The sequence below is a fragment of the Micromonas pusilla genome (assembly GCF_000151265.4).
Source record: "Micromonas pusilla CCMP1545 genomic scaffold MICPUCscaffold_4, whole genome shotgun sequence".
Taxonomy (NCBI): domain Eukaryota; kingdom Viridiplantae; phylum Chlorophyta; class Mamiellophyceae; order Mamiellales; family Mamiellaceae; genus Micromonas; species Micromonas pusilla.
Genome location: NW_003315885.1, coordinates 412,737 through 429,823, shown reverse-complemented (window position 1 = coordinate 429,823; position 17,087 = coordinate 412,737). Strand labels below are relative to the sequence as shown.

At 65.6% G+C, this 17,087-nt stretch overlaps 11 protein-coding genes across 11 annotated transcripts; 7 read left to right on the top strand and 4 right to left on the bottom strand.

Annotated features, from left to right (window-relative positions):
* Positions 1–86: 86 nt before the first annotated feature.
* On the bottom strand, positions 87–1,625 carry MICPUCDRAFT_57098 (uncharacterized protein; the record flags this gene model as incomplete). Its single annotated transcript, XM_003057625.1, has 1 exon — positions 87–1,625. The coding sequence occupies one exon, from the start codon at positions 1,623–1,625 to the stop codon at positions 87–89; it is 1,539 nt and encodes a 512-aa protein (XP_003057671.1).
* Positions 1,626–2,064: 439 nt separating this feature from the next.
* Positions 2,065–4,131, top strand: MICPUCDRAFT_57097 (uncharacterized protein; the record flags this gene model as incomplete). The annotated part of the gene is made up of 1 exon (XM_003057988.1): positions 2,065–4,131. The coding sequence occupies one exon, from the start codon at positions 2,065–2,067 to the stop codon at positions 4,129–4,131; it is 2,067 nt and encodes a 688-aa protein (XP_003058034.1).
* Positions 4,132–4,320: 189 nt separating this feature from the next.
* Positions 4,321–5,211, bottom strand: MICPUCDRAFT_4568 (uncharacterized protein; the record flags this gene model as incomplete). The annotated part of the gene is made up of 1 exon (XM_003057624.1): positions 4,321–5,211. A coding segment is annotated over one exon (891 nt), but the record flags the coding sequence as incomplete, so codon positions are not given.
* Positions 5,212–5,952: 741 nt separating this feature from the next.
* Positions 5,953–6,177, bottom strand: MICPUCDRAFT_16211 (uncharacterized protein; the record flags this gene model as incomplete). Its single annotated transcript, XM_003057623.1, has 1 exon — positions 5,953–6,177. The coding sequence occupies one exon, from the start codon at positions 6,175–6,177 to the stop codon at positions 5,953–5,955; it is 225 nt and encodes a 74-aa protein (XP_003057669.1).
* A 222-nt stretch (positions 6,178–6,399) lies between these two features.
* Positions 6,400–8,127, top strand: MICPUCDRAFT_39219 (uncharacterized protein; the record flags this gene model as incomplete). The annotated part of the gene is made up of 1 exon (XM_003057987.1): positions 6,400–8,127. One exon carries the CDS (start codon positions 6,400–6,402, stop codon positions 8,125–8,127), a length of 1,728 nt encoding a protein of 575 aa, XP_003058033.1.
* A 212-nt stretch (positions 8,128–8,339) lies between these two features.
* On the top strand, positions 8,340–10,460 carry MICPUCDRAFT_39218 (uncharacterized protein; the record flags this gene model as incomplete). The annotated part of the gene is made up of 1 exon (XM_003057986.1): positions 8,340–10,460. The coding sequence occupies one exon, from the start codon at positions 8,340–8,342 to the stop codon at positions 10,458–10,460; it is 2,121 nt and encodes a 706-aa protein (XP_003058032.1).
* A 149-nt stretch (positions 10,461–10,609) lies between these two features.
* MICPUCDRAFT_57092 (uncharacterized protein) lies at positions 10,610–11,914 on the top strand (the record flags this gene model as incomplete). The annotated part of the gene is made up of 1 exon (XM_003057985.1): positions 10,610–11,914. The coding sequence occupies one exon, from the start codon at positions 10,610–10,612 to the stop codon at positions 11,912–11,914; it is 1,305 nt and encodes a 434-aa protein (XP_003058031.1).
* A 126-nt stretch (positions 11,915–12,040) lies between these two features.
* MICPUCDRAFT_57091 (uncharacterized protein) lies at positions 12,041–12,883 on the top strand (the record flags this gene model as incomplete). The annotated part of the gene is made up of 1 exon (XM_003057984.1): positions 12,041–12,883. The coding sequence occupies one exon, from the start codon at positions 12,041–12,043 to the stop codon at positions 12,881–12,883; it is 843 nt and encodes a 280-aa protein (XP_003058030.1).
* A 1,525-nt stretch (positions 12,884–14,408) lies between these two features.
* On the top strand, positions 14,409–15,104 carry MICPUCDRAFT_11088 (uncharacterized protein; the record flags this gene model as incomplete). Its single annotated transcript, XM_003057983.1, is given in 3 exon segments — positions 14,409–14,563; positions 14,577–14,605; positions 14,680–15,104. Coding segments are annotated over 3 exon segments (609 nt in total), but the record flags the coding sequence as incomplete, so codon positions are not given.
* A 252-nt stretch (positions 15,105–15,356) lies between these two features.
* On the bottom strand, positions 15,357–16,478 carry MICPUCDRAFT_57089 (uncharacterized protein; the record flags this gene model as incomplete). Its single annotated transcript, XM_003057622.1, has 2 exons — positions 15,357–16,235; positions 16,391–16,478. The coding sequence occupies 2 exons, from the start codon at positions 16,476–16,478 to the stop codon at positions 15,418–15,420; spliced, it is 906 nt and encodes a 301-aa protein (XP_003057668.1). The 3' UTR covers positions 15,357–15,417.
* A 190-nt stretch (positions 16,479–16,668) lies between these two features.
* MICPUCDRAFT_57088 (uncharacterized protein) lies at positions 16,669–16,932 on the top strand (the record flags this gene model as incomplete). The annotated part of the gene is made up of 1 exon (XM_003057982.1): positions 16,669–16,932. The coding sequence occupies one exon, from the start codon at positions 16,669–16,671 to the stop codon at positions 16,930–16,932; it is 264 nt and encodes an 87-aa protein (XP_003058028.1).
* Between the last annotated feature and the right edge of the window lie 155 nt (positions 16,933–17,087).

Genomic DNA, 17,087 nt, shown 5'->3' with positions numbered 1-17,087 from the left:
GCGCATTCGTCGTCTTCTACAGTACGCGTACTCGCGCGCGACGCGGAAAATAAATGGTTTGGCTCGATGCGGCGCTTCCAGTCGTCTCAACACCGGACGGCGGCGCCTCGCGCCGGAGACGCGAGCGGACTCGCCGCGGTCCTCGCGAACGCCGGCACGCACGCGACGCACTCCGTCATCCCGACCTCGTTGCACGCGAAACATCTCCGCGTGACGTCGACGCAGTGCACCCTCGTGCTTCCGTGGCACTTCCCGCAGACGACGAACCCGCGCCCTCCGCACCCGCCGCATTCCTTCTTCTTTACATTTACATTTTCGTCTCCGTCTTCTCCGTTTTCCTCGTCGTCCCCGCGTCGCGCGCCGAGCGCCTTCAGAGCGTCTTCCAACCCTCCATCGCACACGAGCGCGTCCAGCTCATCCCCTCCCGCGACCGCGACGTCGCCCACGAACAAGTACGGCACGACCAGCCCTTTCCCGGCGCCGGGTCCACTCGTCGCGGCGAGGCGGCCGCGGAGTTCTTCTCTGTACGCGCACGCCGCCGCGACGTCGCGCTCGATCGCGTTCGCGACGCCGAGCGCCCGCGTCGCGGCTCGCGCGCGGTCGCACTTGTCCTTCGTCGCGCGCACCGCGCTCATGGAAGTGACGTACAGCACGACCGCGGTCTTCCACTCGTCTCGTTCGGTCTTCTGTGGAGATTTTTGGTGCTTCGCGGGCGGCGGCGGCGTGTTTTCTTTCCGCGGCGACGGAAGCGTCGCGAGCGGGCTGCGTCCGTTTCGCGGCGTCGGCGTCGGCGGCGTCGGCGGCGGCGTCGCTTCCCGAGGCGGTGCCGCCGCCGGCGCGGGGTTCACGACGTGCGGCGAACACAAGAACTCGCTGATCGCGTCGTCCGTGGAGTCGGACTCGTTCCCTCCGCCCGGGGACACCGTGCGCGCGAGGAACGCGTCGATGACGTCCACGCCCGGGCTCGCTTCGCGTTCGACCGGCGGCGTCGGCGTCGCCGTCGTCGGTTTCGGACTTTTTTCCGCCGCGGCGACGACGACATCTCGCGGCGGCGACGGCGGAAACTCGACGACCTCCTCCTCCACGACCACCGCCACCCTCGCGGGCGCGCGCGCCGTGGCTGGCGGCGATCCGAGGAACACGCTGATGACGTCGTCCTCGTCGCTATCGTACGCGGCGTCGTCCGTCGGTTCCGCGGCGGCGGCGGCGACTTTCGACGGCGACGGCCCGCCGCCGGCGGCGGCGCGTTCGGCGCGCGTCCCCGCCACTTCCTCCTCCTCCGCCGCCGCGGTCGCGTCCTCTCTCGTCGGCGTCGAAGTCTCCACGACCTCGCGCATCGCCTCCATCATCAGCTCCACGAGATCGGGTTCGACCGCGGCTGGGGACGCCGACGGGTCGTCAGCCTCCGCGTTCGCGCCGCGTTTCGGTGCCGTCTCCGCGGGACGAGATTCGTCCGCGTCCGCGTCCGCGTCAGCCTCGGGGGTCGCGACGGCGACGGACGCCCGAGCTTCCGCGCGCGTGTTCTCTGCGACGTCATCGACGATCGCCGCGGGGGGCGGGGACTCGGGAAGACTTCCGGTGGGCGACGCCGTGGTCGGCTTCGCCATGCAGTGGCACGGCGCCATCGAACTCCCGCGACGATTCGGGGGAACAACTCTCGGAGGATCTCGGGACGGGCGCGCGCGGGGATCTCACGGCACCTCGAACGCTGAATGAAAGGCGATGCGTATCGAAATGCGTTCGCGGATCTTCGCGTACTCGCGCGCGCTCGTGCGCGGTCGACGGGGACGACGACGCGCGGCGTGCGGCGCGACACGACGACTGGAGGCGTCCGACGTCGCGCGAAAACTGTCGCGGCTGGCACCTCACTTCCGTACGTAGTACGGAAGAACGTGAAACCTTATGAGCATTTTGAGTGAAAGTCGGGGGCGAACAGGAACCAGCGTCTTTCCGCTTTCCCGTCTTGTCGTCGGAACGAGGGAAAAACGCTCCGACGGATTGCACCTCGGAAAGCCACGACGACGGCAGCTGCCGCGGCACTTTCCCTGTCGCCGCCACGACGCGATGCCGAAAATCAAGCTTCCGCGAAAGATCCGCGACCCCGTGAAGAAGGCGAACGGCGGGTGCGGGGAGGCGGCGTTCAAGCTCTCACGTCACTACGCGGAAGGGTCCGACGGCGTGGAGAAAGACATTCAGATCGCACGTCAGTGGCTCTTTAGGAGCGCGGAGCTGGGGAACGCTGACGCCCAAGTCGCCTTCGCCGTCTGGCATAAAAATGCAGGCGAGAACGACTTCGCGCGCACGTGGTGGGAGAAAGCTGCGGCGCAGGGCAGCCCTGACGCCGCGTACAACCTCGGGGTGCTCTACGACCACGGACACGGAGACGGCCTCAGCGTAGAGGAACGCACGTGTGCGGCGGCGGGGTGGTACTTGAAAGCGGCGTCGAAGGGGATGCGTGAAGCCCAAAACAACTACGGGCGTTATCTCGAAAGTACAGGACATCACGGAGAAGCGATGACATGGTACGAGAAAGCCGCGGCGCAAGAACACGCGGGCGCGATGCACAACATCGCGATGATGTACCTCGACGGCGTCGGCTCGGAGCGAAACCTCGCGAAGGCGCGGGAGTGGTGGACGAGGGCAGCCGAACTCGGGTACGAAAAAGCGAATGAGTGTTTGAAGGAAACCGAAGGGTATGGGCATGACGGTCTCCTCGACGGTCTCGTGAAGAAGGCGAACGACGGGTGCGGCGATGCGGCGTGGGAGCTCGGCTCGCACTACTACCACGGGACCGGCGGCGTGGAGAAGGACAAAGAGCTCTCGCGTCACTGGGTCGAGAGGGCCGCGGAGCTCGGGCACGTTGAAGCGCAAGCTTACCTCGACCGCAATTCAAGATCAAGGGGCGATTACAACACCGACGATCTCGTGAACAAGGCGAACGACGGGTGCCGCGATGCGGCGTGGAAGCTCGCCTCGCACTACTACTACGGGACCGGCGGCGTGGAGAACAAAGAGCTCTCGCGTCACTGGGTCGAGAGGGCCGCGGAGCTCGGGCACGTTGAAGCGCAAGCTCATCTCGCGAGCATGTTGAGATCCGAAGGCGACTACGACACCGCGCGTAAATTGTTCGAGAAAGCCGCGGCGGCGGGGAGCTCCCGGGCCGAGTACGGCCTCGGGTTGATCTACTGGCAAGGCTGCGGCGTTCCGCGAAACGTTTCCATGGCGGTCAGGTTTCTTCGATCGGCCGCGTCGAAGGGGGATCCTGAAGCCCAAGCCAACTACGGGCTCTTTCTCGTCAGAGAGATGAACGAACCCAAAGAAGCGATGAAGTGGTATGAAAGAGCCATGGCACAAGGAAACTCGGGAACGATGTTCCAAACCGGGTTCCTCTTCAACAACATCGGGATGCTTCACTACAACGGCGAAGGCGTTCCAAAAAACGTGTCGACGGCGCGGCACTGGTTTACAAAAGCCGCCGCGAAGGGATACGCAGAATCGCAGAAGATGCTGAACGCCACGGTCACTGAAGCCCTGCAGGAGGGCGCTCCATACGATTACGTAGCCATCGAGAAGATACTTACTGAGCGCGTGGAGTTTTTGGGCACGGATAAGGAAGTGGAGAATCTCGATGAACTGAGGGCGCTTAAAAGGAAAGCTCTCCGTGATATCATGGAACTCTCCGGTGCAAGCATCAGCGACGACGCCGTGGAGCTCTTCGTTTCCGGGCCGCTTCCTGATCACAAGGCTGCAGATGTCTATCATCATCTCGGTCTTTGCTTCCTTCACGGGAGGTGCGGACTCGAGAAGAACCTTCGGATGGCCAAGGAGGCCTCCAAAGTGGACGAAATTGACCCCCGGGACACCGCCGCCGCCGCCGCCGCCTCTGAGGAGCTCGTGAAGCTTCGAGCGTGCGTCACCTGCGGTAAGCGCGACGTTCGTTTGGGATGCAAACTGTGTCGCGGCGTGCGGTACTGCAACAAACGGTGCCAGCAGAAGGACTGGGCCCGCGGAACGGAGCAGCACCCGCCGCACCGAGAGACGTGCTCGCGCGTCGTGAACGGAATTGTTCCACCCGGGGTATTCGCGCGGCTCCGCGACGACGCGGCGAAGAACAGAGAAGCGTCGAACTGAACTACGACAGCACGAGTACGACGATGCGCCATTGTGACGAACGAACGAACGAACGAATGAACGAACGAACGAACGAACGAACGAAGCGCGAACGACGCGATGCGCTCTGTTATTTCCTCTCTCTCTCGCGCTTGTCCTACTACGATACGAAAAACGGGGCGACTACAAAACCCCCGCGACGCCGACGCCGAGCACCGCGCACGCGCCCGCGCACGCGGTCAACGTCGCGACAACCTTCAGCTCCCCCCACCCCCCTAGCTCCAAGTGGTGATGCAGCGGCGCCATACGCAGTAACCGCTCCCCTTGCCCCGTTTTCTTCTTCGTCCACTTGAACCACGACACCTGCGCGATCACCGACACCGTCTCGGCGATGAACACCGCGGTGGTGACCACCAGCGGCAGCGTCGCGGCCCCGCCCGCGGCGGCGGCGACCGCGCCTAACGCACCCCCCAACGCCAACGACCCGGCGTCGCCCATGAACATGTCCGCGGGGTGACGATTCACGACGAGAAACCCCGCGGCGGCGCCGCCGAGGGATATCGAAAACGCCGCGAGCTCGCTCTGCCCGGACGCGACGAGCGCGATCCCCGTCCCGACGAGCGCGATCGCCGCGGTCGCCGCGGCGAGCCCGTCCAACCCGTCCGTGATATTCACCGCGTTGCTCTCGGACACCATCGCGAACGCGGAGAGCGCCCAGAACAGCGATCCGAGGTCGACGACGCTCCACGCGCCCATCCACGGCCCCAACGCCACCGCTGTGCTCGGAGGCGGCGCCGCGACGCCGCTCGAGAGCCACGCCACGAAGCTCGTCGCGACCGCGGACTGCAGCCCGAGCTTCGCGTACGGGGATAACCCGCGGGCGTTGTTCTTCGACAGGAGCTTCTGGACGTCGTCGAACGCGCCGATGGAGAGAAACCCGAGCGTGGTCAGACACGTCGCGACCACCACCGGATCGGCAAACGTCGTAAACGCCATCGCGGTCACGCACCCCGCGGGCACGAACGCGAGCCCGCCGAGCGTGGGCGTCGTGGACTTCGCGCCGGTCAGGTGCCCGCGCGGTCCTTCCTCGCGCACGGGCTGGTACGACTCCTGTTTCGAGAGGTACGAACACAGCGCGCTCGACGCGACGGCGGCGACGACGAAGGCGACGCCGAACCACTGCAGCGGCGTGCCCAAGAGCGCGGCGCTTACGAACGTCGTCGTCGCGTCGCCAGGGCCGCCTTGGACGACGCCCCATCGCCCGCCCAGCGGCGCGGTCGCGTGGAGCCACACCGCGAGGGAGAAGGTCACGACGCGGAGGAACGCGCCGCCGCCGCCGGCGAGCGGCGACCGCGGCGGCGCGACGTCCTCCTCGGTGAGGCCGAAGTCCTCCGGTTGGAGCTCGCCGGAGCGGATCCTCTCCAGGATGTCGTGCTCCATGGCTTCCTCCTCCGTCATCGGGCCTTCGCCCACGTACTGCGACGGCTCGGCGTCGTCGTCGGCGTCGTCGGGGGCGGTCGAGCTCGAGTGTGAGTTCGAGTTTGAAGCCGCCGCCGCGCGGGCGGAGGAAGGCGGCTGCCGCGGCGCGAACGCTGAGATCGAGATCTTCTTCGTCGTCCCGCCGCGGATCGACGACGCGCGGCGGACGGCGACGACGCCGCGGCGCGCGACGCTCGTCGTCGCGTTTCTCGTCGCGCGCATCGGCGCGAGCGACGGCGTCGTCGCTCGCGCCGTGCAGATCGTCGTCGTCGTCATCGCGTTCTGTTGCTCTTCCCCCCTTCCTAACCTAAATCAAATATCTATCCGCGTCTCGCGTGGTCTACCTAGCTCCGCGTCGTCGTCTCAGACCTTGCGCTTCTTCCTGTTCGCCTCCACGATCTTCTTCATCTCCGCGTTCGTCGGCGGCTTCGGCCCTTCCGGGGGGTACACGACGTACGCGTGGCGCTTGATGATGGTCTCGAGATTCTCCGGGTTCGCCGCGAACGCGACGGTCATCGCGATCGGAATGGAGAGGTACGTCGCAAACTTGAAGAGCTCGAGGGAGAACCTCGGCCGCGCGCTCGACATCCTCCGCGCGGTCGCGAGGGCGAGGGAAGCGAGGCGGCGCGGGTCCTCGGTGCCGGGGAGCTCCGGGGGCGCGTCCGCGGAGTGAGGAGCCAGGGCGCGGTGTTTCCCTGGAAAAGTCTTGTCTGCGTGACAAGACCCGACCTGCGAAACTCGGGACGACTGGCGCGACGTCCCCTCACTTCGCCTCGCGCCCGTCCCCGCCGCCGCACGCCAGATCCGAGCATGTCCTTCGACGAGACCACGGAGATCACGGAGATCCCGAACGCCCCCCGCGAGCTCCGCGAGGAGACGACGCGCGAGGCGGTCGTCGCGCGAGACGCGGGGACGACGACGGCGGAGCTCGAAGCCACGACGGCGAAGCGAGCGAAGCTCGCCACCGAGCCAGAAGCCACGAAGACGACGCCCGAGTCCGAGCCCGAGGCCGAGCCCGAGCCCGCGCCGCCTCCGCCGCATACATCGAGCGAGGAGAAGCGCGCGCGCGAGCTCCAGGAGCGCGAGGACGCGGCGAAGAAGACCAACGCCGCGGCGCCCGCGCCCGCGCCCGCGGCGGCGTCGGGGGCGTTCGTCCCCTCCGAGACGTTCGCTGGCGCCAGGCCTGGGTACGTCTTCAAGCAAGGGCCCGACGGCGTGGGGTACTACGTGGACGAGCTGGGGGACGAGGGCGGGAACGTCATCGAACACGTCGACGACTTCGTGCTCGGGTTATTCGACGCCGTGGTTTGGATCCCGCGCGAGGAGGCGGAGTTCGCGCCGTCGAAAAAGTTCGCGGGCGCGAAGCGAGGGTACGCGTTCAAGAGAGGGCCGCGAGGGTTGGGGTATTACAAGGACCGACCGCTCACGGCGACGTCCGGCTCCCTCGACGCTTCGCGCCCCGCCCTCCAGGCCGACGGCACCATCGCGTGCGCGATCTTCGCGCATTTACAGGACCCGAAGGACCGCGTCGCGCTCGCCGCCGTGAGCAGGGTGTTTCGGGACGCGGAGAAGTCGGACGCGTCGTTGCCCGGCGGGTCTGCCGCGGCGGTGTTCAAGCTCAGTTTTGACTTTGTGGGCGCGTATCGGAGGCGGAGACGGCTCGATCATCATGAGCTGATCGACACAGAGACTGATATGGATCTCGTGAAGGCGTTATACTGGATGCGTAAGGCGGCTGATCTTGAAAACGCCGACGCTATGTACTCGCTTGGGAAGTGCTACGATGACGGGCACGGCGTGGAGGAAGACGAGACGAAGGCGAACGAGTGGTACGAAAGAGCGGTCGCCCGTTACCGTGTGCTGGCTGAAAGTGAAAGAGATTCGGAAGCTTCGGAAGCTATGTGCCATCTCGGGTATCTTTACGCACGCGGGGAGGGCGTGGATCAAGACCAGACGAAGATGATTGAGTGGTTGGAAAGAGCATCCGAGTTCGGCCATGCCATCGCGTCCTACATTCTCGGTCAAACGTTTGAAGGAAAGAAGGAGTACGAGAAAGCGGAACACTACTTCCTTAAGTCGGCTGAGGAAGGCTGCTCCGCCGCTATGCTCAAGTTCGGGATTGCATACCTTAATGTAGTACGCGGCGGCGGCGGCGGTAGTAAGATGCTCACGGAGGCGTTCAAGTGGATCGAACGAGGGGCGGATCCGGCATTAGCGGATTCTGCTATGGGTCTATGCTGGCTCGCGTATTGCTACAACTATGGCATAGGCGTGGAGAAAAATGCCCCAAAGGCGGTCGAACTGTACATCCAGGCGCTGGAACTCGACGAGGACATCTTATGGGATGATCCCGCCGATTTGGGCTCTGAAAGTCAACGCGTCCAGTGGAATCTCGGGCAAATCTACGAACACGGCAAGCCCGGCGTGGCGGTGAACAAAACGGAGGCGCTGAAGTGGTACCGCGCGGCTGTGGACTTCGGTGATTCCGACGCGCGAGACGACGTGGAGCGTCTCGAGTCGGAGCTCCAGGGAGCGTGAACGAGCACGAATTAGAACGCGTCTGTAACGAACGAACGAACGCACGAACGAACGTCTTCCCTCCCTCTTCGCGCGCGCGCGGCGGCGGCGTTTTGATTTTTTCTGTTTTTTTGGCGAAGGAAGGAAAATTCCGCGAGCTGCCAGCGGAGGTCGCCCACAACGCGGCGCCGCGCCCGCCCGCGACACGCGCAGCGCAGCACGCGAGGACGAACATGACCGACCTCGACGCGACGGTGGCGAGCTTCACGCCGACGCGGTCGCCCTCCGCGGACCGCTCCTCCGCGTCCGAGCCGTCGCCGACGCCGACGCCGACGCCTTCTGATGATGCGTCGAGATCGCCCCGCGTCATCGTCACCCCGGGCCGCGATCTCGACGCCGCGGCGAGCCGCGCGGCCAGGCGCGACGCGGAGCTCAGCGCGCGCGAGGCCGCGCTCGCGGAGCGCGAGGCCGCGCTCGCGCTCGAGCGCGCGGCCTTGGCGAGCGCGCGCGAGGCCGCGAGCGAGAGCACGTCGAGGGTCGCCGCGGAGACGACCGTCGCGTGCAACACCGCGGCGAAATCGAAAGCCATGAACGCCGCGGTCGCCGCGGAGCTGAACCGCCGGGAGGACGCGCTGAGTCGCCGCGAGGACGAGATCGCGGCGAGGGAGCGCAGGGAGACGTCCGCCGCGCTGCGCGAGCGCGAGGACGTCGTCGCGGAGCGCGAGAAGCGTGCGGCCGCGGTCGAGGCGCAGCTCGACGCGAAGCTCGCGGAGGCGGAGCGCGCGGAGGCGGCGCGGGGCGCCGCCGCGCGCGACGCGATCGAGACCGTCACCGCGAACTTGGAACGCCGCGCCGCGGAGGTTGCGAGCGCGCAGGTTCAGAGCGACGAGCGCGCGCGCGTCGCGGACGACCGCCTGAAGGCTGCGGACGAGCTGCACGCGTCCTTGGAGGCGAGGGAACGCGCGGCGACGGAACGCGAGTCCGCGTTGTCCCAGCTGCAAGACGCGGTCGAGCAGCGGAGCGAGGCGCTGCGCGAGGCCGGGCGCGAGCGCGGGGAGGCCCTGGAGGCGATGCAGATCACGCTGAAAGCGCGGGAGGAAGCGCTGAAGGCGGTGGAAGCGCAGCTCGCGGAGTCGAGGGCGAGAGCGCGAGAGACGGCAACCTCCCAGGGCGGCGGCGGCGGCGGCAGCGGCGGCGGCGGCGGCGACGACCTCTCCGAGGACGCCGTCCAGATGCTGCACGTGCTCCAGCTCAAGCTCCAGCTCGCGGAAGCCGAGCGCGCGGCCGCGGAGGATAAGACGAACGAGATGGAGCGCAGGTGCGAGCAGTTCGAAGCCGTCGCGACCGCGGCGACGGACCTCGCGTCGAAGCTCGAGGCGACGGTGTCGACGCAGCAACGCGTCCTGGAGACTTTGAACGAAAACGGCGCGGGCGAGTCGTCAGAGTTGGAGCTCGCGAACGCGGAGATCGCGCGGTTGAAGCTGATGAATAACGGTGCTGGCGGTGGAGTGGGCGAAGAGAACAAGGATGAGGAGATTGCCACGCTGAAACGCGCGTTGCGTCTCGCGGCTGAGCGCGCCGCCGCCGCGGAGAAGGCGGCGAAGGCGGCGATCGCGCGCGTCACCGCGCACGCAAAGGCGCAGAAGAACGGGGAGATGGACGCCCTTCGCGCGACGCACGACGCCGAGGTCGCCGCCGCGGTCGCGAAGGTTTCGAAGGGCACCGCGATCGAGGACTGGGTCGCGATCGCCGACGACGCCAGGCGCGAACGCGACGACATCGCGGAGGAGCTCCGCGTCGCGTCCGCGGCGAGCGCTCGCGCGGCGGCGGTGTCGGAGAAGCTCGATGTTCGCACCGCGACGTTAGCCGCGACGACCGCGGCGCTGGAGGAGGTTGTGAGGTCTTCTCATGGGGGACGGGTGTTGGCGTCGTCACAAGAGAGCCCCCGGGCTGCTCCGAAAAACGACGACGACGCGTCGGAAGACCATATGGCAGTGTTGGACTACCTGTGCTCCGTCGCGCGCGAGCGATTTAAGGACGACGGCGACGGCGGCGACGGGGGGAGGGACTTGTTCGAGGGCGGGAAGCTCGAGGCGCGCGCGCGCGTCGCGGTGAAGGACGTGACGCGCGCGTTGACCGAAGCGGCGGCGGCGGCGGCGGCGGGGGGGGGGGTTGGGGGAGCGGGGTCGGGCGTGCGCGCGTTTGCTTCACCGGCGACGGGCGAGGGAGGACTGAATCCTGAGAGGGACCTGAGCCCGATCGAGCGCGCGACGAGCCCGGCGGTGATGAAGCTGCACGCGATGGAGGCGTCGTTTGCGGCGCAACGCGAGCGGATGACGACTTTGACGATGTAGAGAGCGGTCTGGTCGAAAAAAAACCAAAACAAAAAAACGCCGCGATTCCTCGGAAGTCCCGTCACTCGCCACACGCGCGGGACGACGCCACCTCCTCCTCCTCCTCCTCCGCGGCTTCGTCGCGTAGTTCTCTCTGACCCCGCGACGCGATGTCGCCTTCGCATCCGAAGAAGCGCGCGCGTCTCGGAGGCGCCGTCGACGAGACCGCGGGAGACGGATCGTCTTCCGCAGATCTCGTCAACGACGCCCCGCTTCTGGAACGACTCGCCGCGGACGCGCGCGACGTCTTGGACGCGCACCTGCTCTCGCGGCTCGACGACGGCGACCGCGCGATGCTCGCGCTGGTGAGCCAGAACATGCGCGACGTCGTCTTCACGTCGTCCTTCGGCGAGGTGAAGGACCTCGCGGCGGTGAGGAAGGAGCTCGGGAGGGTGCGGAACTTCGTCGGGTCAATCGGCAGGTTGGCGTGGGCGAAGGAGCGAGGGTGTCCGTGGAACGCGAAGACGTTCAAGGTCATCGCGAAGGGTGGGAACGTGGAGGTCGCGAAATGGGCGAAAGAGCGAGGATGCCCGTGGGACGTGAAAGTGGTTTGCAACTCCGCCGCGTTTGGCGGCCACCTGGAGATGCTGCGGTGGTTGCGAACGAACGGCGCTCCGTGGACCGCGAAAGCGCTGTCCATCGCCGCTCGAGAAGGCCACGTGGCAGTAGTCGAGGCGATGGTGGCCGCGGGCGCGGACGTGAACAAGGCGGATAAGTACGGCGTGACGCCGCTATACTTCGCCGCCTTAGAAGGCCACGTGGCGGTGGTCGAGGCGCTGGTGGCCGCGCGCGCGGACGTGAACCATGCGAGGAATGACGGCGAGACGCCGGTGTATGCCGCCGCTTTGAACGGCCACGTGGCAGCAGTCGAGGTGCTGGTGGCCGCGGGCGCGGACGTGAACAAGGCGAAGGATAACGGCGACACGCCGCTGTATACGGCCGCTCAAAAAGGCCACGGGGCGGTGGTCGAGGCGCTGGTGGCCGCGCGCGCGGACGTGAACCATGCGAATGATAGCGACTGGACGCCGCTGTACATCGCCGCTTACAACGGCCACGTGGCAGCAGTCGAGGCGCTGGTGGCCGCGCGCGCGGACGTGAACAAGGGGGTGACGTGGAACAAGACGCCAATGTACATCGCCGCTTACAACGGCTACGTGGCGGTGGTCGAGGCGCTGGTGGCCGCGCGCGCGGACGTGAACAAGGCGGATGTTAAAGGCGAGACGCCGCTGTACATCGCCGCTCGCAACGGCCACGAGGCGGTGGTCGAGGCGCTGGTGGACGCGGGCGCGGACGTGAACAAGGCGATGAATGACGGCGCGACGCCGCTGTACGCCGCGAAGAAATACAATGCCGCACCAGGGTTTAGGGACTTCGAGGCGGTGATCAAGTTGTTAGAGGCCGCGGGCGCGAAGTGAAGGAGGCGAAGTACCCGCGGGAGAAAGTACCCGAGGCGAAGTACCCGAGGGAGGACTGAAGAAACCTGAGAGAGACGTGATGAGCCCGATCGAGCGCGCGACGAGCCCGGTGAGTAGAAAAACTACATGCAATTCGACTTTCTTTTCACGCCGCCGCCGCCGCCGCCGCCGCCGCCGCGTCCCTCCCCGGGAGCTTTTTTTAGGGCTACCTCTCATCACCGCTTCCTCTTCGTCGCCGCCGCCGCCGCACGGAACGCCGATCGCGGCGAAGGTGTCGCGGTGGATGAGATCGCCGACGACCTTCGACCTTCGGACGGTTCACGGGGTATTATTCTTCTGTCCTGCAAACCATCTCGATATAAGTTTGTTCGTATTTTGTTTGGGTCTCAACATTTCCAATTTCGATCACAATTGAGACAACTCACAAAAGTTGTCCATCGGCGCACGGCTTCGTCGCGCAGGTCGATCGCCCACCACAGGTCTTCGTCGGTCGCACCTGCGGATGTACCCAAGCACCGCCCTTGGAACCACGCCTCGAAAACCCCGCCGTCTTCGTTCTCCCGCTTGACGGCCTCCACGCCCATGATCCCGACGACGCGACGCTTCAACGCCTCGAACTTGACAGTCGTCGCGTCGTCGTCGCCGTCGGTCACCTGCACGACGTTGTTCGGTTCTCTCTTCCCTTTCGTCCCCCCGCGTTGGTTCGAGGTCGACGCGGCATCTGCAGACATCTGCGGGGACGAGAAGGACCGGGGACGAGAAGCACAGGGTAAGTATCCGCGCGCGCGGCGTCGGTCGGCGACGACGTCGCGCGCGCTCGATCGCGGATCTCATCCCCGACAGAAAAAAGCGTTTCGCGTTTTCCGAGGAAACGCGCGCCGTCGCGCGCGCGCTTATTCGCTTCGCTCGCGCGCGGTCGGGCGGGCGGGCGGGCGCGGAGGGGGAAGGCGAGGGCGATACGCACCTTGAAGTCGTAACGGTTTAGTGCGTGCGATGTCCGTCGCGCGGCGCGGTTGAGATCTGCCCGCGCGACGTCGCGTCGTCGAACGACACCTGCGAAAACAGAACCTCGAAGTCAGACGGTCGGACGTGCCCGTGACGCGCGTTTTTGACCGAAGGCCCGGGTCAGCGTGCTTGCGGTAGTCGATCGTCGATTTTTTTCAAAGGGACCTTGCGATCAAGGAAAATAAACTTAATATTTCTCAGATTTCCTTGACCGGCCAAGGAAACCATTCAAGGCTCGGCTCGGCTAGCTCAGTGGTAGAGCGCAAGGCTTTTATTTAACGTTAGGGCCGATCGCGGTCGTTATCGGCCCATCCAACAAATTCACCTTGTGGTCGGCGGTTCGATCCCGTCGTCGAGCATCTTTTCATTTTTTTCCTTCTCTCCACGCCATCATCCTCCACGCCATCATTCTCCTCCCTCTCCAACGCACCTCTCCAAAAAGTTTCAGGTCGATCGGAGCAGTTTGGATGGTCACGGGGTGGTGGTTTTCGCGTGAGTTGCCCATTTTGGGACTTTTCAGGAAAAAAAAATCCTCCTGTCGCGCATCTTTTCATATTTTTCAATATTTTTCAACGCCATCATCCTCCCTCTTCTCCAACGCACCTCTCCACAAATTTTCAGGTCGATCGGAGCAGATTTAATGGTCATGGGGTGGTGGTTTGAGTCGCATGCATGGTGGTGCCCACATTTTGGAACGAAGTTTGGAAAAAAAAATCCATCGAGGGCCGTTGATCGGAGGAAAGGTTTTTTTGAAAGGCAGGCGGGTCTACTAAGACTCGTCGGTGAAATAATTACAGTCAACTAAAAACAACAACTCGTCCCGGCAGCGGCACAACGCATGGCGCGGCCCTGCGGGGAAGAAGAGGGACGCGCCGCCGCGTCCTCCTCCTCCTCCTCCGACGACGAGCAGGGGGACTCCACGCGGCCCGCGTTCGGCACGACCGCGCACGTCCCCTGGTGGGGGTTACCATCGGCATGTTCATCGTCAGGAGGATCGCGCTCTTCTCATTACGCCCCGGTCCACCGCATCGGAGGTGGCGCCTTCGGCGAGGTCCACGCGGGATGCCATCTCCCCACCGGCGCCGCGGTCGCGCTCAAGCGCGTCGTCGTCCATGGAGGAGTTGTTTGTAGAACAGGTGGTGGTCTTTCCGACGACGATTTCGCTGGTTCAAAAGACGCCGCCGCGACTCGCAAGGGAGGACTCAGGCTCCTCCCGGACAACGTCCTCCGCGAGCTCAAGACGATGCAGCACGTCTCGTCGTCAGGATCCGAGTCCTCGCGTGATGGTGAGAACAACGTCGTCAGGCTGCTCGATCACTTCGCGTCCGGGCGCGCGGTCACGCTCGTCATGGAGCTGTGCCCGGGCGGGGACCTGGGGGCGATCCTCCTCCCGCACGACCACGAAGACCACGACGACGACGACGACCAATACCGCCGCCGCCCAGGAGGAGCGTCGCGGTCTCTTGACCTCCGCCGCCGCCGCTCGCCGCTCTCCGTCGCGTGCGTGAAGAGCGTCGCGCGGCAGATCCTCCTCGCGTTGGACGCGTGCCACTCCAGACGCGTGATGCACCGCGACGTCAAGCCGGGGAACCTGCTGATCGGCGCCGACGGACGCGTGAAGCTCGCGGACTTCGGACTCGCCAGGTTTATGGAGGAGGACTCGGACGAAGACTCGAACGACGACGAGTCGGACGCCGCCGCCGCGGCTGATTCTTCTTCAAAATCTTCTTCCCCTTCTTCTTCTCGTCGAAAACACCGAGGCGCTGCTCCTCTGTACACGCACACGATACAGACGCGGTGGTACCGCGCGCCGGAGATTTTGTACGGCGCGCGTCGGTACGACGCCGGCGTGGACGTCTGGTCCGCGGGGGCCATCCTCGGCGAGCTCCTCGGCACGCGGGTCGGGCCTATGCTTCCCGGGGACAGCGACGTCGACCAGCTCGTGCGGACGTTGACGCTGTTGGGGACGCCCACGGAGGATCGATGGCCCGGCGCGTTCGAGCTCCCGGACTACGGGAAGATCGCGGTGAAGCCGCGCGAGCCGGCGCCGAGGGAGGACGCGGTCGGCGGCACCGTCGACGACGGCGCCGGCGTCGCGTTGGCGTTTCGGTTGCTGTCGTTGGATCCGAAGCGTCGACCGAGCGCGGGGGAGGCGCTGAAGGACGCGTACTTCGTCGAGGGGAATGAACCGGAGATGTCGCCGACGGACGCGATCGCGGAGTTGCGGCGAACGTGCGGCGACGGTTTGGAGCCGTGGTGGGTGGCAGGAGGGGCGTCGTCGGAGACGTCGAACTTCAAGACGAGAGGAGGATCCAAAAAAAAAAAATCGACGACGCCGGACCCGGAGGACCTTCGCGCGGCGCTCGCGCGCCTCGGCCTCGACGCGGAGCTCGAGGAATTAGATAATAGGTGTACGCGTACCCCGTAGGGCTACTTCCGATACGTGATGATGGATAGATAGATCGTCTAGCTAGCAGTAGTAGTTCACTCATCAATCACTATGTCGTCGTCGTCGCGCCGTACGTGGTGCTCCTCCTCGGCCCCGGCGGCGGCTTTTTACTCGTACTCCCTACTCCGGGTCCGGGCGGCGAATGTATTCCGCCTCCCGTCTTCTTCTTCCACCCCTTCTCCTCCCCCCCATCCTCCTCCCCCCCATCCGCCTCCTCCTCCTCCTCCTCCGGATTATTATTCTCCATCCACGCGCTAACGAACGCGCTAAACTCCGGCGGATCCTCGCCCCGGCCGCGCGCGTAGGACGCCTCCGCCTCCCACGCCATCCTCGCGCGTCCGAACCGTTCCATCCGCCGGGCGTGCGCCCTCGCCCCCTCGCCGTACCTCGGCCAGCAGCGCCCGCCGCACCCGGCGAAGCACGCGACCCACAGCGTCATGTGAACCGCGAAGTACGCGATCCCGAGCGCGAGCGCGAGCGCGCCGGCGACGACGGCGGCGATGAGCAGGAAAAACTTGAGGATCGGTCCGACGCATCGGTGGTTCAGCCCTCGGACGAGCCACGGCGGGAGGTGCTTCCAGTTCGCGCCACCCTTGCTCTCCCACTGCGCGTACGTCTCCGCGCCCGCGTCGTCGACGTCGACCTGCGACGCGTACAAGTCGTACGCCGCTCTCCGCGTCGAGTCGCTCAGGGTGGAGTGCGCGCTCGCGGCCACGCCCATGGCGTCCGACGCGGACGGGTGCGAGCACTTGTCGGGGTGTATGACGCGCGCGAGCTTGTAGTACGCTCGCTTGACGTCCGCGTTCGAGCGGTCGGCGGCGTCCAACTTGTCGAGGCGCAGGACCTTGTAGTAGTTGTTCTGACACTCTGTCGAGGAGGGGATGGAGGCGGAGGAGGCGTCAGCGCGACGAGCGACGTCCGTCGTCGCGTCGGTATTTCTTTCGACGAGGCGACCTTTCGATCGATCGAGGTGACTGATGATGTTCGATGATGATGAGGCACGCGCGGGCGCGGACGCGCACCTAACACGCGCTTGATCTCATCCTCCGCGGAGATCCCGGCCTCGATGTCGGAGGCGTCCGACGCCGCGGACGACATGGAGCCCCACATCGCGGCGGCGGGAGCGGACGCGGACGAACGCTCCCCGGGGACTGACCTGACCCTCCCTGAACCCTCGAACGAGCGGCTGTCTCGAAATAAAATCCCCGCCACGCGCGCTTTTTCTTGGAAGCTGACGAGGCGCGCCCGTGCGCGGCGTCAAATATATTTCATTCGTCCCCGCGCGACACACGCACGCACGATGAACGCGGCGGCGGAGGGAGAACACGTTTTCGGCACCGCGATGACCACGGATGAAAACGCGCTGCTAGGCGCGGACGCGAGAGGCGCGGAGAATAGCGACGAGGGCGAGGAGCAGAAGCTCCAGGTGTGCAGCGCGCGAGCGAAGAGGGCGTCGTCCCGAGATTCTTCGGGCGCGGGGGGGAATAAGTTGTACTGGTACTGGGCGAGGCACTCGAACGCGTGGCGGTTCAACGCCAACCACGCCGCGGCGCGCGCGTCGTGACGACCGACGGCGGATTGTAATTTATTAATAATTCGACTTCAGCTGTACACGTTAAAGTCGTCCGTCGTGTGATCGCTACTGCCCGCGTCGACGGCGCCTGTACGCGCGCGTCGTCGTCAATAAATCGCGTCGTCGGGGTCCTTCTCTCCTCGTCG